This window comes from Oncorhynchus gorbuscha, linkage group LG19, assembly GCF_021184085.1.
Source record: "Oncorhynchus gorbuscha isolate QuinsamMale2020 ecotype Even-year linkage group LG19, OgorEven_v1.0, whole genome shotgun sequence".
In the NCBI taxonomy this organism is placed as follows: domain Eukaryota; kingdom Metazoa; phylum Chordata; class Actinopteri; order Salmoniformes; family Salmonidae; genus Oncorhynchus; species Oncorhynchus gorbuscha.
This window is the reverse complement of record NC_060191.1, coordinates 16481572-16506980: the sequence shown is the minus strand read 5'-3', so window position 1 is coordinate 16506980 and position 25409 is coordinate 16481572. Positions and strand designations below refer to the sequence as shown.

Below are 25409 nucleotides of genomic sequence, written 5' to 3'. Positions count from 1 at the left end.
CAAAGAAAAGCAAACCTTCCAAAATATTCATAAAATTCATAAAGATAGATAGTATTCAAATTAGCATGGTATAAGTGACAACAACCCATGTGAAGTGAACTTGCATCTGATACAACCCTCTGGTATAACTGAGGCACTACTTTGCAGTGTATTGAGGACTTGTTGCCATGGAATTGGTACCTTGAAGAGTCTGAAGGCTGTCATCCAGGACGTTCTGCTCTGTTCGTCTTCAGTACACAACATCCTCAACTCTTTCAGCTCAGTCCTCTTGTTTGGCTGTCAATTAACACACAACAACCAATTAGAGAGACCAAACAAACACCTCATCATTAGAAACAACCATTCAGACAGTATGGTTGTACTAAAACACTCCTCCCTCGTACACTGACATATCCCATGAGATGATAGTTGATACTGTTCAGGGTTGGTGAGAAAAAAAACTGTAAACCATTACGTTACAAGCAAAAATGTTGTAATCTGATTACAGATACTTTTGAAAAACTAGATGATTACTTCTAGGATTACTTTGAAATGCAGAAATTCTTTGATACCTTTCTGTTTTTTCAATGACATCTAAATCAGCATTGAAAAAGGCGCACGTTAAAGTTTTTCTACCTGAGCACGTCTGAGACCACTATGATGACACACCAAATGCGTTAGATGGATTGCGGGAAAAGAGCAGGAATGGGCTTTTGTAGGCTACAGTCCAAAGATTATCCAACTTGAATAAATGCTTGGAGGTAAAGACGACAGCAGTGGTGTAGCCTATGGGCAATACGGATATCACATACTATTGATATCTACAGTGGCTTGCGAAAGTATTCACCCCCTGTGACATTTTTCCTATTTCGTTGTCTTACAACCTGGAATTAAAATAGATTTTTGGGGGGTTTATGTCATTTGATTTACACAACATGCCTACCACTTTGAAAATGCAAAATATATTTTATTGTGAAACAAACAAGAATTAAGACCAAAAAAACAGAACTTGAGCATGCACAACTATTCACCCCCCCCAAAGTCAATACTTTGTAGGGCCACCTTTTGCAGCAATTACAGCTGCAAGTCTCTTGGGGTATGTCTCTATAAGCGTTGCACATCTTGCCAGTGGGATTTTTGCCCATTCTTCAAGGCAAAACTGCTCCAGCTCCTTCAAGTTGGATGGGTTCCGCTGGTGTACAGCAATCTTTAAGTCATACCACAAATTCTCAATTGGATTGAGGTCTGGGCTTTGACTAGGCCATTCCAAGACGTTTAAATGTTTCCCCTTAAACCACCTAAGTGTTGCTTTAGCAGTGTTCTTAGGGTCATTGTCCTGCTGGAAGTTATATCTCTGTCCCAGTCTCAAATCTCTGGATGACTGAAGCAGGTTTCCCTCAAGAATCTCCCTGTATTTAGCACCATCCATCATTCCTTCAATTCTGACATACTTCACTGTGGGGATGGAGTTCTCGGGGTGACGAGAAGTGTTGGGTTTGCACCAGACTTAGCGTTTTCCTTGATGGCCAAAAAGCTACATTTTAGTCTCATCTGACCAGAGTACCTTCTTCCATATGTTTGGGGAGTCTCCCACATGCCTTTTGGCGAACACCAAACGTGTTTGTTTATTTTTTTTCTTTAAACAATGGCTTTTTTCTGGCCACTCTTCTGTAAAGCCCAGCTCTGTGGAGTGTATGGCTGAAAGTGATCCTATGGACAGATACTCCAATCTCCACTGTGGAGCTTCGCAGCTCCTTCAGGGTTATCGTTGGTCTCTATTGTTGCCTCTCTGATTAATGCCCTCCTTGCCTGGTCCGTGAGTTTTGGTAGGTGGCCTTCTCTTGGCAGGTTTGTTCTGGTGCCATATTCTTTCCATTTTTTAATAATGTATTTTATGCTGCTCTGTGGGATGTTCAATGTTTCCGATATTTTTTTATAACCCAACCCTGATCTGTACTTCTCCACAACTTTGTCCCTGACCTGTTTGGAGAGCTCCTTGGTCTTCATGGTGTCGCTTGCTTAGTGGTGTTGCAGACTCTGGGGGCCTTTCGGAACAGGTGTATATCGACTCATGTGACACTTAGATTGCACACAGGTGGAATTTATTTAATTTATTATGTGACTTCTAAAGGTAATTGGTTGCACCCGATCTTATTTAGGGGCTTCATATCAAAGGGGGTGAATACATATGTACGCACCACTTATCCGGGTATTTTTTTTAAACAAGTAATTTTTTAAAATTTCACTTCACCAATTTGGACTATTTGTCTATGTTCATTACATGAAATCCAAATAAAAATCTATTTACATTACAGGTTGTAATGCAAAGAAATAGGAAAAACACCAAGGGGGATGAATACTTTTGCAAGGCACTGTACATAGCACATTGATGTGAATCACACTGCTGCTCGAACTTTTAGCTATTTGTTCATTACGGATTGTGGTTGTTGTGGATGTCTGTTCACAAATGTATATGTGTATTTTAACTCAATAATGGTTGAATTGAAGAAGTTTAAGCTGCCTATAAATCACTGTTTTTTCAACCAGTGGACAGTGGGTGAAAAAATGCACTCCCTCAACAGCTGCATAGTGCGTATCCCAGCCTGCGGAATAAAAGTTTGAGTTGCTCCCTTCTAAACTCCTCTGTGGTATTGTGCTCCATACGGTCAAAAATAAGTTTGATTTAAGAAGACCACGAGTGGGGCTTTTATTGCTCAATCTAATCTGTGATGATTCAAAATGTCCATGGGCCTAATGGATACATGATCAAACTCACCCAATTAGATAGACTTAAACAGCTGCATATTATCCAGATACCAAAGTGTCACCAACAAAAATGTAAATATGGCATACATTTTTTACACGCAAATAGCACTTTTTGGGAGCGCTCAAAGCATGCCATTCCATGAGAGCAGCATTTATTTTTCTTACCGATGAGCCCAATCATTTAGAAAGGAACCTTTCCAACCCTTATCACGTTGCAGAATAAAATAGGATTTTGTTTGATTTCAGTTTCATTCTCTATCCATTTATTATATAGCCAGAAAGTGGGTCAACACAACGCACACAATGGCAGCGAGGCCTGCCTCTTGTCAGGCATGTCTCAGCAAGATACAGGATGCATACCAAAAGGCAACCTATTCCCTATATAGTGCACCATTTGGGAAGCAGCCACAGTCTAGACACGACACTGTTCAATAACTGTAATAGGAGACGGCTTGTCCTCCATAGAAGAATAATAGACAACATATGAGCATCTGAATGACTTGCAATGCCTCGAGTGCAGAGGCCTTTCTTTCTCTTGAACATACCTTTATACAGAACTCGTAGTCTGTTGGCGCACTGTGTAGCTTCTTGCCTGTTGTTACTGTGAAGACATTGCTGTCCTCCAGGTCTGCTAGTAACTGTAAATGCCTGGGCTCCTGTGGAGGATAAATCAATAACCGATGTAATTTCATCACAAATAAACTTAAGCCTGGAGGTAGCAGAGAGCAGAGCTCCACTCAAATCAATAGCAGCTTGTGTGTTTGTATGGGACATAGAGAAGGCAGGCCTCTCTGAGCAGCAAGTATGTACACTGATGATTGAGGCAAGCAGCCTCTTAACTAACAACTAAAGTATTAGACTTTGTAGGCTATTTACTAGTGCATTTTAAATGTGGGATATTGGCTTCGGCAATACAAGCCTAATACTAACAGAGTCCATGTACTAAGCCTACCATAGAAGAGAAAAGGCCATGTACTAAGCCTACCATAGAAGAGAAAAGGCCATGTACTAAGCCTACCATAGAAGAGAAAAGGCCATGTACTAAGCCTACCATAGAAGAGAAAAGGCCATGTACTAAACCTACCATAGAAGAGAAAAGGCCATGTACTAAGCCTACCATAGAAGAGAAAAGGCCATGTACTAAGCCTACCATAGAAGAGAAAAGGCCATGTACTAAGCCTACCATAGAAGAGAAAAGGCCATGTACTAAGCCTACCATAGAAGAGAAAAGGCCATGTACTAAGCCTACCATAGAAGAGAAAAGGCCATGTACTAAGCCTACCATAGAAGAGAAAAGGCCATGTACCTTTGACGTTCCTTTTGTAGAAAAGTAAAGTCCTGAGCGTCTAAGGAACACGTACAGCTTCTTCCAGGATTTCCTGCCCATCTCTTTCACGTATAAAAAGCCCTGGATCTCAGGACAACTGCTGGAGTTCAAGAAATTCTGAGAGAAGGAGAGAGAGAAGAAGGCTTTAGCACACAGCTATCATCATCAAATATCATCATTTTCATGGGGCTCGGAGAAATAAACCTCCACCGCCTTCCTTCCTAGCCAGAAAACAAACATTTATATAACGAACAATGTTGGCATTCTTGTGATACCAATTTTTATGGGCCACCTTAAACATGGGAGAGAAATGTTCAGACAGATGTTCTGTCTTGCGTAACAGTATTAACCAAGACACATACACACTGTAGAGACAGACAATTCAACAAGGAGTTCTGATTCTGACAGCAAATTGTTCCAAGAACTGAGTAGAGCGATAAGATAAGCACCTACTGGTTTTAACATGCCCTGCAGAATACAGAACTTTCTCTGCCACATTCAGACACTGTCTCCCGACCTGACAAGATACTAATTAAAGCTGCAATATGCCACTTTTCGATGACCAAATTGACATAGAAATGCGAGTTAAGGATCTGACATTCTCATTGAAAGCAAGTCTAAGAAGCGGTAGCGTTTTATGTGTTTTTTGTGTGCCATTTCTATGCTTCCCGTTCTTAAGTTCTGCTTTTCCTTCTTTTACTTCTGGCTTTGTACACCAGCTTCAAATAGCTATAAAATACAATATTTTTGGTTATGGAAAATATATTTCACGGCAGTTTAGACGGAACACTGATTCTCTACACAATGACTGAAAGTAGGCTATTAGAATTTTTGAGCAGCGCACCTTTAAGTGATCCACTGTTTATGATCTGACTTGATTTGATTCCGACTGGATTCCTGGAACCGCCCCCAGCCTGCTCCTTAAAACTGACCATGTCAGGGATGGTATCATTTTAAAAGCTTTCTGCCATAGTGGATGGATTCCAGTCATGGCCCTTTTAATAACGCTTTGTCACACTGCTACATTTGCAGGCTGAACATGTAAACTTCATTCCATTAGAGCCTCAAGTCTTTAAAGGCACCATGCAGCTGCGCTGTGCTGCCTGGTGCAGAATGGGAGGACGCTGGCCTGATGCGCTGTGCTATAACATTCAGTACGTTCCTTTACTCTTCTCTCACAGTTGCTTCCCTTCAGAAGCTGTAATATCTGTCTGTCTGTTTGTCTTTCTGTTAGTCACGCCTGGCCTGCGTGTGCAGAGACACTCGTATGTCAACAGAACATCAAGTGTTACAATCTGTTCTCTGACAAGACATGCACAAGGAGGTGAAAGGTGAGATCAGACATACAGTACACAACAAAGACTGAAGTACGCAGTATGCTGAGGCAGTGGAATCTTTATGGTTCTACGGTACATACCTGTAAAAGTTGAGATGGTGGGATTGCACCATTTGTTTCCTGGCACCATGCAACCATATGCTCGGGAAAGAAATTCTATTGGTAAGTGAGAAAGGGAAGGTTGTGTGTAAAAGGAAAATCAGAAGGATGGAAGTGGAACGACCAAGAGACATTCAATGAATCCCTTTTCCCAAATGAAAATGAAGAAAAACATTAAACAATAACATTTGTGTCATAACTTTTCAATCTAGTTTCAACCTGTTTCTTAAATAAGTACGTTTAGGGACAGTTTCCCAGACCCTGGTTTAGCCTTTCTGAGTCCAGGACAGTTATAGCCACCAGTCTAACAGTGTTATCACAATCTGTTTATTTTTTTGAGTGTGAGTGGGTACATTACTATAAAGTGAGGGAAGGATGATTTTCCTGGGTAATATGCAACATTTAACAAGCACAACCAAACATTCGCCACTCATTTAAGAAATGCATTGCTTGTAAACAAAAAATAACATCCAGGCTGTTTAGCTTGTTATAACTGTTTACACATGTAGAGAATATAAATAGGACAAGGAAAAACTCTGCATGCGAGCTCTGGGATTCTTTGGAAACGAACAAACAAAAAAACAACCTACCAAGGGATTTCTGAAGAATTCATATTTGGCATAGTTCTTCCTGAACAGAAATCTGCCCTCGCTGGTCATGGATGCCTGCACTTGTACCACTAGCTCATGGTCCTCCAAGCACCTCTCTGTCGAGAGAGAGACAAGAGAGAGAGAGAGAGAGAGAGAGAGAGAGAGAGAGAGAGAGAGAGAGAGAGAGAGAGAGAGAGAATGAGCTAGTTACCAAATGGAAGCCTACAATAAGGACACAATATCGCATGTATTTAACAAGAAAAAGTTTGAATTTTAATTTCCTGAACATTGCGTGTATAAGGCAAACGATGAAAGAACAAGCAGTTCAGCCTATGACCCCCCCCCCCCACACACCCCTCCTCACCCATAACCCACTCCCCGCCTACTCTGCCCACCCCTCTCCCTAACCCTCCAACCCACACACACCTTATTTTATCCAAAACTTGCAGACAAATCAGCATGTTCTTACTATATTCCAGGTCAGTTCCATTTCAATTCCAGTCAATTCAGGAAGTACACTGAAATTCCAATTCCAATTATTTTCACTGCTTTTCAAAAATGAACATTTGGAATTGGAATTTGGTTTACTTTCTGAAATGACTGGAATTGACCCCAACCCTGCTATATTCCTCTTCCCCCCATCCTGTCAATGTCTTGAGCATACATGCACTCCCCCCTCTCTCAAACAATTAGTGGGGCTATGCTACTATGCTATACAGGCCCTGCTGTCTGCCTGGACCACTGACCCTGCCTGGCCCCTGCTCTCTCTCAGGAACACATGTTTCACATCCAACTGTGGAAGCAGGATTCCTAAATAGATTTTGGCAGCAGGAAAGGAGACACTGGGGACTGGGGAGGAAGGGCCCAGGCTTTCTTGGACAAGCAGTAAGATTCTCTCACTCATTAAGAGAGAGAGAAAGAGGAAATAGACAATGTGGACGTTTTCAGAAACTATGTGTGTAGTTTCATACTGATGTTGCAACCTGGTTGGATTCCAGTCCACTTATATCCTAAGAAATGGAGAGCCAATCCAGCACCTCCTCTACCTTGCTTTTACTGAGGCTCTTTGGTGAGTCACTTCCTCTCTGACCATGAGTCAGTCAAGCCCCTGACTCACTAGCTTAAAGTCTGTAGAGGTTGTAACCCTTTGTGGGGGAAGCTGAGGGAGGGTCATTGGCCATTATTCTTATCAGCTATTCTATTCACCCGATGACTGACAGTGGCCTTCTCTCGCTCTCTCTCTCTCTCTTTCTTTCTCTAAGGAAACACCCCCACTGATTGTGGGGTTGTCTTTCAACTATCTCCTGACCCATTCTGAAGAGAAGAGATGACTCAGTAATGACAGACGCATTAGCCTTCTTCATACTAGGGAGTCAGGGACCCCGTCTCCATTTTGGATCTGTGTGTCTCCCTGTCTTTCCTAGTTTCCTCCTTAGTGAGGGGATTGGGTGCGAGGTTGGGAAAGCAACATATCTAATTGGCTGGATGTCATTCTTATACAACAAGGCCCATCTGGACAAGCCTGGTCAGATTAAGGAGCAATTAGGAAGAGTGACCTTGCCTTGCCTCTAGTGGACTGGACTCACCATAGAGAGCCTGCCCTAGCTCCATTCAGGCAGCTTCTAAAGGTCAGATCAGCCCTGGTTCCTTTTACAACGAATGGAGGTTGCGTACAAATGGCACCTTATAGTGCAATATAGTGCCTTGTACTTCACTGTAAGAAGAAAGTACCATTTGAGATGCACAAAAGTCTGTAGAATTTTGCCATTGTAGAGGGATGAAGTTATACTTCATGGGGCGGCAGGGTAGCCTAGTGGTTAGAGTGTTGGACTAGTAACCGAAAGGTTGCAAGTTCAAATTCCCGAGCTGACAAATCTGTCGTTCTGCCCCTGAACAGGCAGTTAACCCACTGTTCCTAGGCTGTCATTGAAAATAAGAATTTGTTCTTAATTAACTGACTTGCCTAGTTAAATAAAGGTAAAATAAATAAATAAAATACTGGTTATCCCTACTATACTTAGCACGGTTTTGGCAGCGCTGACACTAAACCAATCAGAACAGATCATGTGATGAAATACATGAAATAAAATGCTAATTGATTACTTAAAAATCATACAATGTGATTTTCTGGATTTTTGTCTTGTTCTCCCCACTGTATAAAACCTAAAAAATTACTGAAAATAATACTGCATATAATTGTTACCCTTTATGTTGTGCGTACATATTGGGTAGCCTACATTTCAGTGTTTAGGCCTAAACGTTCCCAGAAATACAGTACTTTCATTTTACCCATCTGCTATAATGAAGATATAAGCCCAGACACAACTTGTGTTTTATAATTGCTCGTTTCTTAGGGGGTTGAAGTTTGGAGCATTCAGTTTCTCAGAACTCTTAACAAATCACTGCAATGCCGCCACATTAAGCATTCCACGTCTTGACTTACACAACCTAATTTCAATGAATCTAACATTCAGTGAGACGAGCGTTATCCTGTTCAGCTATGGTATAAGCCCAAATTAAAGTTCCCGTACAAATGTTGACTAGCATGGGGGTGACTAGATATACAGTAACTAGAGGCAAGGTGCCTGTATGATCCAGTGATCGCTACTCCTGGTCTAGAATTAGATAATAAAGAACATCTCTTACCATATTATTATCATATTACTACCATATTATTACACGTGACCATATTATGGTACATTCTTATCTCCAACTGTAAGTTATCCGTTCTCAGGTACGGTAACAAACTACGGTTTGGGAGAGTGATGTCAGGAGGGTTCCCGTTGTCTCAGACTGCATCTCAAATGGCACCCTATTCCCTACATAGTGAACTTCCTCTAACAGGGCCCATAGCGCTCTGGTCAAAAGCAGTGCACTATATAAGTTGCCCCATACACCAGACTCTGAAACCACAGGCACAGACAGGCAGCTAACGACTGTTAACCAAAATAATGATATACAAGAGAAAATATAGGCTATAGATATAGGCTATCTATTATTTACGATGACTCTTGGTTTCCATAATGAGACCTCTGTTGACTTTAACATGAGCAGGAGAACATGTTCATTATCCAGTTGGCTTCTCACACAGAGGGGGGAGGGAGCGCTAGGCTATGTCCTGCCAGCCAGCCTGCCCACCAGCCCACCCATCCAGCACATCAGGTTGCCACTTACCTAGTCCGAGGAGAGGGTGATGCTCAACAAGTGCCCAACTGTTGTCGTCCACACAATGGCTTTTGTACACGAGGAGCTGGCAAAGATCTCTTGCAGTCATGTCGGCTGGTATTTCCACTACTTTCCCCATGCCGTCCTCGCTGAAAATTTTTATAATCTAAAAGAGGAATGAAAAGGCCCTTTCATGTTAGAACTATTCCCAGACACAACCTCGTAGGCAGACAGACATAATTCAGAAAGATGAGGCGCATAGTTCAAGCGTAGACAGGCATAGTTTTACATAGAAAGCATAACTCGATAGCTCAACATTTGCAATATAGTACCAAGAGCTAATTTACTTTAATTCATAACCATGCGTGTTTGATGAGCATACGAGACATATACAATCCATTCTCACTGGCAGCGGTTTGTGGGAAAATATAGGTTATAAAAACATAAATGTGACACTCATCAGAATCATACTTCAAGCTTAAATACTAAGGGGACTGTTTTAGTCCTTCAATCCACACCACCTGTTTCCATAGAGATTATCCACTGACAGAATTAGGCACAAAGATAATGCATAGAAAGACACTGTATAGAAATATACTGTATAGAAAGACACGGTATAGAAAGATACTGTATAGAAAGATAATGTATAGAAAAATAGTGTATAGAACGATACAGTATAGAACAAGATACTGTATAGAAAGATACTGAAATATACTATATAGAAAGATACTGTATATAGTGGAATATAGTGCATTAATAGAAAGAATGGATAAAAACCCTGATAAATCCCCGTCTGAGCACAGATCCTATTTCCTCTGGTTCTCCCAAGGAGATTTTAGTAGGAATTTAGCTTTCCCACTTAGGCTACAGTACGCACACTTTGAACATGATGTCTTATAAAAATACATTCGCATTCCCTTCTCCAGCTATAGCCTCAACAAATTCAAAGCCTTACAACAGATCACATCTTCTTTCGACAGGAAAGGAAAAAACAATTTCTCCTTTCAAGGGGGCTTCGATTCAGTCTGAGCCTCTCCAATATTCCCTCCTTGCTCGTCATATCTTTAAAAAAATACAAATTATCTTCAAACTTTATAGAGTATACTTTGACCCTCATCTCAGCTAACCTTTATCAGACTTCAGAGAAAAAGGGAAAAGCGGTTAAATATGTCTCTAAGAGCTTACCTCTACGGCCTGTAATAGGCAGCAGTCCGGAGAGCACGATGGCATTTTTGGAGTGAGCCTGCCTCCGCACAGAACACACACAGATGAACAACCCTCTCCACAACTTGGTCGAAAAAAAGACTGTAGTACAGCACAGTTCCTTACTCTCTGTCAGCGACTGCCTGTTATGGGACCTGTCACATAATCTCCTCTCCTCTGCCTAGTGCAGGACAAAGCAAGCAGATGGCACTATTTCCAGTCCGGCTAGCTGACAACTTCCCTCTGCATCCCTCACAAAGGGTTACAGCCATGGGCTTTTAGGTAGTGAATCAAACCACACTTCCTTAACCAATCATAGGGCTCGCTCAGGCTGATGTAATCATTCCCACACTCACAGACCTCTCTCTCTCTCTCTCTCTCTCTCTCTCTCTCTCTCTCTCTCTCTCTCTCTCTCTCTCTCTCTCTCTCTCTCTCTCTCTCTCTCTCTCTCTCTCTCTCTCTCTCTCTCTCTCTCTCTCTCTCTCTCTCTCTCTCTCTCTCTCTCTCTCTCTCTCTCTCTCTCTCTCTCTCTCTCTCTCTCTCTCTCTCTCTCTCTCTCTCTCTCTCTCTCTCTCTCTCTCTCTCTCTCTCTCTCTCTCTCTCTCTCTCTCTCTCTCTCTCTCTCTCTCTCTCTCTCTCTCTCTCTCTCTCTCTCTCTCTCTCTCTCTCTCTCTCTCTCTCTCTCTCTCTCTCTCTCTCTCTCTCTCTCTCTCTCTCTCTCTCTCTCTCTCTCTCTCTCTCTCTCTCTCTCTCTCTCTCTCTCTCTCTCTCTCTCTCTCTCTCTCTCTCTCTCACATACACAGACGCACAGTCATGCACAGACAGTCAACTTTATCAGCTCTGAATAGCTTTCAGATTCTTTTTGAGTAAAAGTGAAAATGATCATTTAAGAGGTGTGTGGGGCAGAGCGAAAGAAGCCTTCGTTTTAACCTCCCAACATGTTCTGAAGTTTCAAGTGAGGGCTTGTTTCTTTTCTATTTTCTCTCCGTGGTACAGCTTTGAACTTTGCAGTCAGAAATCTCTCTCACGACAGAGCAAGGCTCATTACGGGCTAAATTAAACAAACCTGAGTACTTGAACTTCTTGTTGGCCTCCCCTCGAGTCAAGCTTCATGCCAAAATTCTTTCTCTCAAAAGAACAAAACCCGGAAACTTAGTGTTTTCACTATTCTGTTCACCCACCAACCCCCTTTTGTTTTGTTTTACTTCAGATACTTAATACCCCACTGACTGGACTGACAAAGGCTCTGCCCCACCCTGTCTGGGGTAGACATTTAGCCAATGTCCTTTCAACATCCTCACATCTCATTGGGTCAATATCTATATACAAACACTATGCTGAAGGAGGATAATGGGAGGTCTTAAATAACAGTTCCCTTCCTTCCAGTGTAGGAAGCAGGAAGCAGCCATAGTGGCCAGGGAGGATGATTTAGGGTTTCACTACTATTGCCATGTTCAAAACAACTGGGAACTCGAAACTGGAAAATCTCTGACCTCCGACTTCAGTGCATTCAAGACAACTGGGAATTCCAAGTTGGGAACTCAGGCCTCTTCCTAGAGCTCCGACTTGCCGACCTGAAGATCACTGACGTTACGATTCAACCTCAATTTTCTTTCAGGGTTTCCAGTTGTCTTGAAAGCATCATAAAGCCTTAAAGAGAGTTGGGCTATGGCAGGGGAGGGGAGAACTAGAGAAAGAGTCCCATGGCAATAAAGCCCCTTAAATTGAAATTGAATCGAGAGGGTGAGAAAGAAGAAAGAGACGGACAAGTAGAGAGGGGAAAAGATGGGGTAATATGAGAGATCGATGGAGGAAAAGAAAGAGACAGATAAGTAGAGGAAGAGATAGTGAAAGAGCGAGGGAGAGAAATAGTGAAGGAGAAAGAGAGCAGATACACAGAGACAGACAATAGTGAGAGAGGTGGGAGAGAGAACAAGAAAGAGAGAAGGAGAGAGAAAAGAAGAGACAAAAGAATGTTATGTGATAGTAGTAAGTAGTAGTAGGGCTATGTGTAGTGCACATGCCACTATACTAGGCTTCCAGTAGTCCCTGCAGCCACACCCCTCTCCTCATTGACTTATCACTACCTCACTACTGGCCTGCCTGGTGAATCAGTGGGGAAAACCCCATGTCACATACCTACCATGCTGTACCACAACAGGACACACTACCACTGCCAGCAGCTAACACTCCTTATGTGGAATGAGGTAGCACAACCAGCCCTACACCACTACGCCTATTACATCACTGTTACATCGTATTATTATCCTAGAATACATACTGTACTGGATATTATGAGGAGAGGAGTCACGTGCTTTGACATGTGTGCAGAGGAGTCAACAAGTACACACTTCAGGGGGTAGAGAATTGGAACACATGGTCCTAACTTAACCGAACAAGAGCAGGAACATAACCTCTCAACCTCTAAGTGAAAAATGTTGCAATCCAACATTGCATCCCAATGTGATGAAAGGAACAGAAAGACATTCAAGTGAGTGATGAGGACTGAGGAGGCACGGCACACTTCCTTGACCTACTCCACTTCTTTTTTCTAAAAGAGAAAAGATTTCCTTGTGTGTGAGGTGATAAAGAGAGAGGGGGGAAGAAAGAGTGAGAGGGATGGAGGGAGGGGAGAAAGAGAGGGAGGAAGGGGAAGAGAGGGGAGGGAGAAAGAGAGATGCAGAGAAGGAAAGAGAAAGACAGGGAGAGAGAGAAAGAGGGAGGGGGAGGGAGAGAGAGCGAGCTGGGTTGTCTTCCGGTTCTTTCTGAACACTATTCTCATTCAGTGGTGGGCCTCCAGGATGACTCAGGACTTGTGATGTAATTACCCAGGGACAAGCTGCTGAGAGCCCCAAGCTACACACACACACACACACACACACACACACACACACACACACACACACACACACACACACACACACACACACACACACACACACACACACACACACACACACACACACACACACACACACACACACACACACACACACACACACACACACACACACACACAGAGGCAATGTCTCTCTTCAGCCACTCTCATTCTCTCATAAACACACACACACATGCAATGTCACGCTTCAGCCACTCTCACACACACATTAGTGCATTAAAAGCACAACATTTACATCAGGGATTGTGTTAAAAACTCTAGATTACCGGTCAATACTGGTTACTAGCCTCTTAGGGTCGGTATAATATGGACTGCAGTATAAATCTATAAGGTTGTGGTGACATCAGGTCCTCTCTACTTATATCCCACACCGGAAAGGAATGGTGAAGTAATATAGAGGGGCACCACTGAATAGGTTTTACCATGCTAAGTACTGTAAATGGTGCCAATTGGGACTCATGCAATTGGGGTCTTCAGTAGGCAGGCTACCGTGGGGTAGTAGTGGTCATTCCATATAATTAGAATACGTAGAACATAGTGCACCTTTGAGTTTACCAGTGAAATTGCCAAAGTTAGAGGATCCAATACAATTCTGTTCATTCTATTTCTATGAGTAATTCTTCTGATGGAAACATCTGACATGATCTCTTTGAGAGGCATTTTATATTTAATATTTAATATAGCCTACTGTACCAGGCGATATAACAACATTTTATTGGCTATGACATAAGAGGCAAAGAATAAGTGGTGGAACCAATTGAATAGAGCTGTGACCATACCAGTATCTCAATATTTCCATGGCAAAAATGAAAACACGAACCAGACCAAACTATTTGGATCTATAAAATCCTGCTGTATGTAATACATTGTGTGCTATAGCTTTGTTTCCAACATTAGGGTTGCTTTTCTAAGGAAGTTTGTATTTTGTTTCCTTGCCACGACACTGACGAGTATCGTGATACTGGTATCTTCCCGGACTTACAATTGAATACCTTAAATCTTATACATAAGAAAAAGTTCAATTAAATCTCTAAGGAGGCGATTCTAAATCTAGTGCTTCTCTGTAGACTCCATTATCTCCCTAAATGATTAAAAACCAAAACCAAAGAAGTGGCTCGACTCTCTGATCCCCCAAAAGAACAGCCATTGATTAAACCGTGTTGGCTAGCGGTCGACTGAGCGGTGGTCTCGCCCCCTCTCTGCAACCCACCAACAAACCAGTCCCGTTTACAAGTACCTCTTTAATGAAGCCAAATGTACTGTGTGGTCTCTGAACTGCAGTGGCCATTGACATCCACTAATGAGAATGTGAGACAAAACCTTGTGGAATAAAGACAATAGACTTTCAGAGGAGCTTGCCATGTCCTGAGATGCACTCGCTGCCTGCAGTCTGCTCGCCCAGGGGGAAGTGCTGGGCTGAGTCGGCCTGTAAAGGGAAGGCTACGTAAATACTGCTGGCTCATGAGGTGGACATGAACCAATCCTTGTTGTCAAATTAGGATTTATCCAGGCTCACTATAGAAGAAAAATGACCAGAACTTTGCCCAAAGACTAAAATCAGTCATGTACAAGTCATGTACAATGCACTCTCCATCCCACGCAGTTAGTGAGCTAGGTACAGAACAATAAAACGACATAATATATAATACGGATGATTTGGAAGGTTTTGAAGTACTATCCTTGTCTCAGGATGGTAAGTTGGTGGTGGGTGACGGCTGTGCTTTGGCAAAGTGGGTGGGGTTATATCCTTCCTGTTTGGCCCTGTCCGGGGGTATCATCGGATGGTGCCACAGTGTCTCCTGACCCCTCCTGTCTCAGCCTCCAGTATTTATGCTGCAGTAGTTTATGTGTCGGGGGGCTAGGGTCAGTTTGTTAAATCTGGAGTACTTCTCCTGTCTTATCCGGTGTCCTGTGTGAATTTAAGTATGCTCTCTCTAATTCTCTCTCTTTCTTTCTCTCTCTCTCTCTGAGGACCATGCCTCAGGACTACCTGGCATGATGACTCCTTGCTGTCCCCAGTCCACCTGGCCGTGCTGCTGCTCCAGTTTCAACTGTTCTGCCTGCGGCTATGGAATCGTGACCTGTTCACTGGACGTGCTACCTGTCCCAGACCTGCTGTTTTCAAATCTCTAGAGACAACAGGAGTGGTAGAGATACTTTTAATGATTGGCTATGAAAAGCAAACTGACATTTACTCCTGAGGTGATGACTTGCTGTACCCTCGACAACTACTGCGATTACTATTATTTGACCATGCTGGTCATTTATGAACATTTGAACATCTTGGCCATGTTCTGTCCACCCCTCATAGCCAGGGCAGCAGGGTAGCCTAGTGGTTAGAGTGTTGGACTAGTGACCGGAAGGTTGCAAGTTCAAACCCCCGAGCTGACATGGTACAAATCTGTCGTTCTGCAGGCAGTTAACCCACTGTTCCTAGGCCGTCACTGAAAATAAGAATTTGTTCTTAACTGACTTGCCTAGTTAAATAAAGGTAAAATAAAATTGCCTGGTTTTGGCCTTTCTAGGGAGTTTTTCCTTCCTTTTTCTTCACCTGCATTGCTTGCTGTTTGGGGTTTTAGGCTGGGTTTCTGTACAGCACTTTGAGATATCAGCTGATGTACAAAGGGCTATATAAATACATTTGATTTGATTTGATCATGCACGTTCAGCAGATGCTGGGGCCAGTTAAAACAGTACTTTTATACTTTCAGAAGTGGAGAGATGTGGATGAACTAATGCCATACTGTGGTTAACATCTAGGCCACAGTGACTACTCATCCCCATCGAACTCCCACATGCAAACCACCCAGCTCAACCATATCCCATTGATATAACAAAAGTTAGCCATGGGAGTACAGAGTACAGCACAGGGCAGCCCAGTCAAAGACAGTCAGTCTATTGGCTCAAAGGGCATGATGAAAAAACGACTCTCTTTGGAAAACAAAGTTTAGGTTATAATAAGTTATAATATATGACTAACCGTATACATTTCATTTTTTTCTGGTGGATCCAGATATCAGCATATGTTCCAAAAATGCAGAACAATTTGACTCATTAACTAAAACTCAACAAGCTACCATTATGGAACCCACCCTCAAAACCAAACAATCCCTCAGTTCCTTAGCCACCAGAACAAACTACAAGCAAAAAGACCCACGGTTGGTGTCTATATATAGATCAAATAGAGGCTGATCCATCAGCTCTGTGCATTCCTCTGGGAAGAATCCCCCCTGAGCAGAGCCTGGAGCTCCCATACCTCCTCCCTGCCACACACATCCCATCGGCCCCTGCCTCCAACCCCAACAATTCCCTTTGAATGGCCGAGATCTTTCCCTGCGGCTCCCTACTGAGATCAATCCAGAGAGGAGCCAAATATTTCTCCAATAGGAGCAGACTGGTTAATTGCACAACAGGGGCCTGGGTAGCACCCTTTCAGGCCACCGCACCGCAGATCATTGTCCCCTTACGGGACTCAGGGACTGCCAATGGGCACTCACAAAAGGATGACATCATTCAATTTTGACTACACAATAAAACCAGCCGCCCGCAAGCTGCACTCACTGTACTTCTACTTGCTCTGTTCACCCAAGCTGTAAGGCCAGGCAAAGGCCAGCTAGCCGCTGGTGATGGCACACACACACACACACACACACACACACACACACACACACACACACACACACACACACACACACACACACACACACACACACACACACACACACACACACACACACACACACACACACACACACACACACACACACACACACACACACACACACACACACACACACACACACGGAACCAGCTCACTCAGACTCAATAATGCTCTGCTCTGGTATAGGCCTACTACAATACAAGATGTCAGCAGCATAATCAGTTTATTAAATTAAAGGTGAGTGCTGAGAAACGGTGAGAGAGATTTGATTTCAGAGATTTAACATCGCTGTACATTATGTTCCAGTATAATTAGGTGTTTCTGGAAAGAACGCGAGATCAGGCGCCATTCCAATGGCGCTGCTCTGCTCTCTACTATGGACGTACAGTCATTACTGCTATTTGAATTAAGCCAGTTGTCTTTCTGCATTTCCTCCAATGGTTGCCTTTTCAAAATTGAACAAGTTAGAGATGAATTGAATGTATATGCTGAGAGTGTGTTTACAGAAAGCACTTTCCTTGTGTCTCCATCTCTCACTCTCTCCCCCTTTCTTTCCCCCTCTCTTTTCCCTCCTCTCTCTCTGTGAACACAAGTTCCACTTGAGAGAAATCTGAGCTGTCCTACTTTCCTGTATGAGAGAGAGTTGAGGGAGAGGCAGAGAGAGATAGAGTTGAGAGAGAGGGAGGAAGAGAAACAGCAGGGCAGAGAGAAAAGCAGAAAGTTGAGAGTGAGAGTTGAGAGTGAGAGAAGCTGTCCTCTTCTCAGTTTAGAGAGCAAGAGAGTTGTGATGGAGAGAGGCCTGCTCTGCCCTGCAGTGGAGGATTCCATGCAGTCTCCATGACCTACATGAGTCCAGCTGAAGCTTTGCGGGCCCGCTGAGACACTCTACTCGGGCCAGATGAACTAACAGCTTGCAGCAACACATTCCACCCTGTCAAGCCTCCATCCTGGACACAGAGCAGGGCAGTTCACATTCCCTCCAGTAAAGTCATGCAATGATGAATCAACTGCTCTTTCTCACACGTTCAATATAGGCTAAACACACACTATATATAGATGGCTATTGTATCATTTTCTCAGACTAAAACTGTGGCATATGCAGATAGTAAACAGTCGCAGCAGTATATGTGAATCAAAACATTTAGTGCAGAAAGGGTCAATGTAGATAGTTAAATTGTTAACCAAATGATACCCGGACTAACTATTTAGCAGTCTTATGGCTTGGGGTGGCTGGAGTCTGATAATATTTAGGGCCTTCCTCTGATACTGCATGGTATAGAGGTCCTGGATGGCAGGGAGCTCGGCACCAGTGATGTACTGGGCAGTATGCACTACCCTCTGTAGCGCCTTCCGGTCGGATGCCAAGCAGTTGCCATACCAAGCAGTGATGCAGCCAGTCAAGATGCTCTCAATGGTGCAGTTGCAGAACTTTTTGAGGATCTGAGAGCCCATGCCAAATCTTTTCAGCCTCCTGAGGGGAAGAGGCGTTGTCGTGCCCTCTTCACAACTGTGTTGGTGTGTTTGGATCATGATAGATCCTTAGTGATGTGGACACAGAGGAACTTGAAGCTCTCGACCCGCTCTACTACAGCGGGGGCGAACGGGGGGCGTGCTCGGCTCTCCACGGTCAGCTCCTTTGTCTTCCTGATGTTGAGGGAGAGGTTGTTGCATTCCTATAGGCTGTCTCATCATTGTCGGTGATCAAGCCTACCACCGTTGTGTCGGCATACTTAGTGATAATGTTGCAATTCATGCGTGGACACACAATCATAGGTGAACAGGGAGTCCAGGAGGGGACTAAGCACACACCCCTGAAGGGCCACGTGTTGAGGGTTAGTGTGGCGGATGTGTTGTCTCCCCTCACCCCCTCGGGCGACCCGCCAGGAAGTCTAGGATCCTGTTGCAGAGGGAGGTGTTCAGTCCCAGGGTCCTTAGCTTAGTGATGAGAGAAAAAAATTGACCCACGGTTGAATCTAGTTGATGATCCCTGTGCTATAGTAATGAACAGGCCTGTACTAAGTGAGCGAATGGTTATGGCTTGTTAAGCTAACATGACACGGCTAACCAGGGTATAGCAGTCTCAAAATAAGAGACATAAAACACAAAGGAACATGAAGGTGTCGACCTATAACCTTCCATTCTTATTTACGTAATAAAGAAAAGAACAGCACAAATCAACCAAGGCATTTAGCAGCATGAAGAAAATCCACTTTTATGTCAACTTCCCTCATAGAAGTTGAGTTAGCGCTTGCCTATGAGTGACCCAACATCGCCTGTACATACATGTTGACCATTTGACCTCATCAGCACATAGAAAATAGGTTTATTACTTAGTTTTACCTGTGACCTGACAGGCTCAGTGTACAGAGTGAGGGACCTTAATGTCCTTCTCCCAATGTGGGACCACAGCCAGAGAGTTTGTCCAGGTAAGCTTACATCATAGCAGTTGGCATAGCCTATACTAGCATGGTCTAGCATAGCCTAGCCCCTCAAATTCATATCTGGACTTTAAAGCATATCATTATTCCCCCCTAATCTGGAACTGATTTAAACCTGGGACACCATGTTGGTGCAATTAATTATCAGGTACATAGAACAGAAAACCAGCAGTAGTCTAGCTTGACAACTCACACTAAATTATTCCGCTGCTCTGTCGTTTGCTACATACTTTAGTCTGAGACTGTCATCATTTAAATAGTTTGTGGTGACGAGGAGTGTTACAAAAAAACAATGTCATCATTGATTAGATCATCTCTAACCAATCAGAGTATCAAAGCCAATTACAAATTTACAAACAGTGTTCTGGCTCAGGCCCAACCGATCGGTTTCTGGACCAATCAGAGACGAACAGGGAGGGACTCATTGCGGAAAATAAATTAACATCCATAGGCGTGGCATAGCGTTTGGCTGAAGCAGTAGTCCGGACCTCGGGTAAGATTTAAATACCCTTTGCCTAGCCTAATATAGTGTAGCACAGCGTCTCTCAGTTCCCCAGAACGTAACACACAAAGCAGGACAAGCCAGGGCTGTTGATTAAACAGTCACAGATATTTGTCACTGAGTGACTGCTGCACTGGCCAAGTAATCCAAGCAGCAGGTCGAGGCTTGTCTTGCTGGGTAAGTGGAGGGTTAAATATGGCCTGACACATGAGATGTTCCAGAATAAACCACAAGCTCCCTGGCACGCCACCAACAAGCATTTGTTAACAACACAGTTGCAATTTGTATCTCAAGAGTGCTGCCAGTCAGCGTGCAACACATAGATACACACAGATACGCTGGCTTTGCGGACACACACGTACACACACACACGTATGCAGGCACCAATTTAAGACCTGCAAGTGAACAGCATGCTTACTTCACCCACGCAATGTCATTAGATACTCAGCTACAGTACAGCAGCCTCTCCTCTCCAGTACCTCTGCCTGCAACGTGCCTCAATTAATTAAATTGAACCCAAACAATTCTCTTTAGGAGGTTGAGAAAGATCGAGTCAGAGCCGAGCCAGCTGAAAGTCCTACAAGCAGTTGCAGGAAGAATGTTCTCTACCAGCAGCAGCACAGAAAGCCTAGTACTGACTGGTCCCTTGTAATCCTTCCATGTTCCGTTTGGGAACATTCTTTGGGAAGGAGAAACAATAAGCATGCATTGCTTCAATACACGGGGCTCTGAACAATTATGGGCCGTGATTACATGATACTTTGCCTAAGTTCTAAATGGGACTATTCCCTACATAGTGCACAACTTTTCTTTCTATGGGCCCTGATCAAAAGTAGTGCACTTTTTAGGAAATAGGGTGCCATTTGGCCTGTCCACTAAGTCAGCCCGCTGTGGGATCTGGGATGTGCTGCTTCACTCTTGGTGTGGTTTAAGAGCCTGTTAAAACAGACTCCCTCTAGTCTAGAAGCAAGGCAGCACATTTCTGGCACTGGTCACTTTGATCTCCAACTCAGCGCTGCAGAACACATTAACCTGAAATTGTGTTCCAACGCAATTAACCTAAACACTCAGACGAGCCAACATCAGCAAAATACCAACATTTTATTTACAGTGGAAAAAGGTGAACTCTGACCCAAACTCGGGCATTCCTGAATCCCCAGCAGCCAAGTATGATGCTCAGCTGATGCTCAGGTGATAGAATGCTGCACATCCCTACTAACATGTAGTGAGTTTACTGTGACATTGATGAGTGGCCTCATATGCTCTGCCATGGAATTTACAACATTTACAATTATGCACATTATATTAATTATATGTTCTAATTAGCCAATTATTACATTCCATACACAGCAATTACTGTTCATGTGAATCCAAGCAATGTGGATGACATCAAGTGGAGACTCCTTTCGCAATGTCAAGTTCACCCACTATGCCACCAATATCAAGTTCTCCCACTATGCCACCAATGTCAAGTTCTCCCACTATGCCACCAATGTCAAGTTCTCCCACTATGCCACCAATGTCTAGTTCACCCTCTATGCCACCAATGTCTAGTTCACCCTCTATGCCACCAATGTCTAGTTCTCCCACTATGCCACCAATGTCAAGTTCACCCTCTATGCCACCAATGTCAAGTTCTCCCACTATGCCACCAATGTCTAGTTCACCCTCTATGCCACCAATGTCTAGTTCACCCTCTATGCCACCAATGTCTAGTTCACCCTCTATGCCACCAATGTCAAGTTCACCCTCTATGCCACCAATGTCAAGTTCTCCCACTATGCCACCAATGTCTAGTTCACCCTCTATGCCACCAATGTCAAGTTCTCCCACTATGCCACCAATGTCTAGTTCACCCTCTATGCCACCAATGTCTAGTTCACCCTCTATGCCACCAATGTCTAGTTCACCCTCTATGCCACCAATGTCTAGTTCACCCTCTATGCCACCAATGTCAAGTTCTCCCACTATGCCACCAATTGTAACGATATTCGTCTGTTGTTTGTAGAGAGGCAGACCGAAATGCAGCGTGTAGGTTACTCATGACTTTTAATGAAGCTAATGCAGTACATGAAATAACTGAAAATATGAAAACAACAAACAAGTGAAACAAAATACAGCCTATCTGGTGACTAACACTAAGACAGGTACAATCACCCACGAAATACAACGCGCACACAGGCTACCTAAATACGGTTCCCAATCCGAGACAACTAGAATCAGCTGACTCCAATTAGGAATCGCCTCAGGCAGCCAAGCCTAACTAGACACACCCCTACTAATACACACTCCTAATTAATACAAACCCCAATACGAAATACAACATATAAACCCCTGTCACACCCTGGCCTACCCAAACATATAACAAAAACACAAGATACAATGACCAAGGCGTGACACCAATGTCAAGTTCACCCTCTATGCCACCAATGTCTAGTTCACCCTCTATGCCACCAATGTCAAGTTCACCCTCTATGCCACCAATGTCAAGTTCACCCTCTATGCCACCAATGTCAAGTTCACCCTCTATGCCACCAATGTCAAGTTCACCCTCTATGCCACCAATGTCAAGTTCACCCACTATGCCACCAATGTCAAGTTCACCCACTATGCCACCAATGTCAAGTTCACCCTCTATGCCACCAATGTCAAGTTCACCCTCTATGCCACCAATGTCAAGTTCACCCTCTATGCCATGTTCACCCCATGCCACCAATGTCAAGTTCACCCTCTATGCCACCAATGTCAAGTTCACCCACTATGCCACCAATGTCAAGTTCACCCACTATGCCACCAATGTCTAGTTCACCCACTATGCCACCAATGTCTAGTTCACCCTCTATGCCACCAATGTCTAGTTCACCCTCTATGCCACCAATGTCAAGTTCACCCTCTATGCCACCAATGTCAAGTTCACCCTCTATGCCACCAATGTCAAGTTCACCCTCTATGCCACCAATGTCAAGTTCACCCTCTATGCCACCAATGTCAAGTTCTCCCTCTATGCCACCAATGTCAAGTTCACCCTCTATGCCACCAATGTCTAGTTCACCCTCTATGCCACCAATGTCTAGTTCACCCTCTATGCCACCAATGTCTAGTTCACCCTCTATGCCACCAATGTCTAGTTCACCCTCTATGCCACCAATGTCAAGTTCTCCCAGTATGTCACCAATGTCTAGTTCACCCTCTATGCCACCAATGTCTAGTTCACCCTCTATGCCACCAATGTCTAGTTCACCCACAATGCCACCAATGTCTAGTTCACCCTCTATGCCACCAATGTCAAGTTCACCCTCTATGCCACCAATGTCAAGTTCACCCTCTATTCCACCAATGTCTAGTTCACCCTCTATGCCACCAATGTCTAGTTCACCCACAATGCCACCAATGTCTAGTTCACCCTCTATGCCACCAATGTCAAGTTCACCCTCTATGCCACCAATGTCAAGTTCACCCTCTATTCCACCAATGTCTAGTTCACCCTCTATGCCACCAATGTCAAGTTCTCCCAGTATGTCACCAATGTCTAGTTCACCCTCTATGCCACCAATGTCTAGCTCACCCTCTATGCCACCAATGTCAAGTTCTCCCAGTATGTCACCAATGTCTAGTTCACCCTCTATGCCACCAATGTCTAGTTCACCCACAATGCCACCAATGTCAAGTTCTCCCAGTATGTCACCAATGTCACTCACTAACTGACTGAGAGGCTGCTTTTCCAAGCCTCTTACCTCACCATGTGTAAATATGCATCGCTACAGTAAGGAGCTCAGAGGCTATTAACCATATTGCTCGTCTCTCTCTCCACACACTCCTACTCCTCTTTTCCTTTCAGCGTGCGTGCCAGCTGCTGAGTTCACAGAAACATTTCAAAGGATAAAGCGTTGCACACAAGGGAAGAGGCGGAGGGAGGGGATGGAGGCGGGTGGGGAACCTGTGTCACCGGTGTGTCAACATAACAACAGTCTAATAGAAACAGAAAGGAGGCTAAGCTAAGGAGGACTAGGCACCAGGCATGACAGTGCAGTTTATTAACCCAGTAATAGGGCTGCAGCAGTTGCGTCACATGCGGTGTCGCTGGCATGCTTAGACTTGTCCCTGATGGTGTGTGGTATGGGCTAGAACCCAGAGTCTGACTGCATGGTGATGGATGCTCTTGGACTCTGTGCTGTGAGAGCCAGTTATGTGTTTCGCATCCATCCTGCTGCCTCTTAGGACTGATGACTTACTACAGAGCAGACATGACAGACAGAGACGGACAGACAGACAGGACTGGGACGGAGGGCGCTCAAGGTACAGACAGTACATTCAGATCTGAAGCTTCTGTCCAACCAATGCCAACCCATGGACAACTCACATCAGATCAGCATACGTCCACTAATTACAGAGATCATTGTGTCCAGATCAGTTGAAGACACAACACTAGGGACAGGGTGTCCAGGTCAGTCAGGCGGGCAGCATCAGGATCAGTTAGTATAGTGACTACTGGTTGGTCAAGACCCTCCATCTTCAGCCCAGTTAACAGATCATGAAAGACCCTACGCCACCAGGGTTGTCAAAACCAGCCAGTGAACATCCGTCCGTCCAGAACGAAACAAGTCAGTTATTTGTTAACACTACCATTTAAGAGCACAGCTTGGGTGAGACACATAGAGAGTGAGAGAGAGAGCTAGGTCATTGACTGATACTTTGGGGGGAGGCAAATGAAAATCTTATAGGCATCGTGTAACAGACTGCGCAGTGATCCCTGACAGGCCAGCCGGCAGCGCAGCGTTCACAATGCCTCCGATGCGCGGGGGCTGGGGAAGAGGAATGAGAGCCTGTCAGAAAGCGCCCAGAGGTTGGAAAATTCTGTAAACAGCTAAACTTCTCACCGGCCCTACTCCGCCAGCCAGCCAGGCCTCCAGGGTCGGCATGCAGGCAGGCAGAAAGATGGACGTACAGACCGAGCCGATTCTAGAGGGCAGACACTGCATGCTGGGAGAGAAAAGCAGAGCCAGCTGTGGAGCAGGGCTCATCTCTATGACCCTCAGCCTCACACACACACACACACACACACACACACACACACACACACACACACACACACACACACACACACACACACACACACACACACACACACACACACACACACACACACACACACACACACACACACACACACACACACACACACACACTATGCAAAGGTTTTTAGGCAACATGCCTTTATCTCAGTATAGTGGGCCAATCACAAGCCGGAAAAACATGCTTTAGAACTGCTTTACAAACACTGCATGTTCTAGCCAAAGGTACATAGAACCAAATAAATATATGCTTATTTTCCATCTCCACGTCCCTGCATCTACAGACTACAGCTCATGCTGCCAGTTCTTACAGACCAGGCCTGGGTTCAAATAGTATGTGTCTTCTGTCAAATACTTTAATTGAGCCTGTCT

At 44.2% G+C, this 25409-nt stretch overlaps 1 protein-coding gene across 7 annotated transcripts in view; it reads right to left on the bottom strand.

The window, feature by feature from the left end:
- The window catches only part of LOC124005254 (growth factor receptor-bound protein 10-like), an 89694-nt gene that overhangs the window by 6035 nt on the left and 58250 nt on the right, over positions 1–25409 (bottom strand). For 6 of the 7 annotated variants that reach the window (XM_046314343.1, XM_046314344.1, XM_046314347.1 and 3 more), the window contains 6 exons: positions 9272–9428; positions 6098–6213; positions 5490–5564; positions 4052–4189; positions 3291–3401; positions 181–276 (listed from right to left, as the gene is read on the bottom strand). In XM_046314343.1, coding sequence (XP_046170299.1) covers positions 181–276; positions 3291–3401; positions 4052–4189; positions 5490–5564; positions 6098–6213; positions 9272–9428 — 693 coding nt within the window. Of the gene's footprint in view, positions 1–180; positions 277–3290; positions 3402–4051; positions 4190–5489; positions 5565–6097; positions 6214–9271; positions 9429–10447; positions 10743–25409 lie in introns of those variants that run through there. The other variant, XM_046314349.1, reaches the window with a different exon arrangement.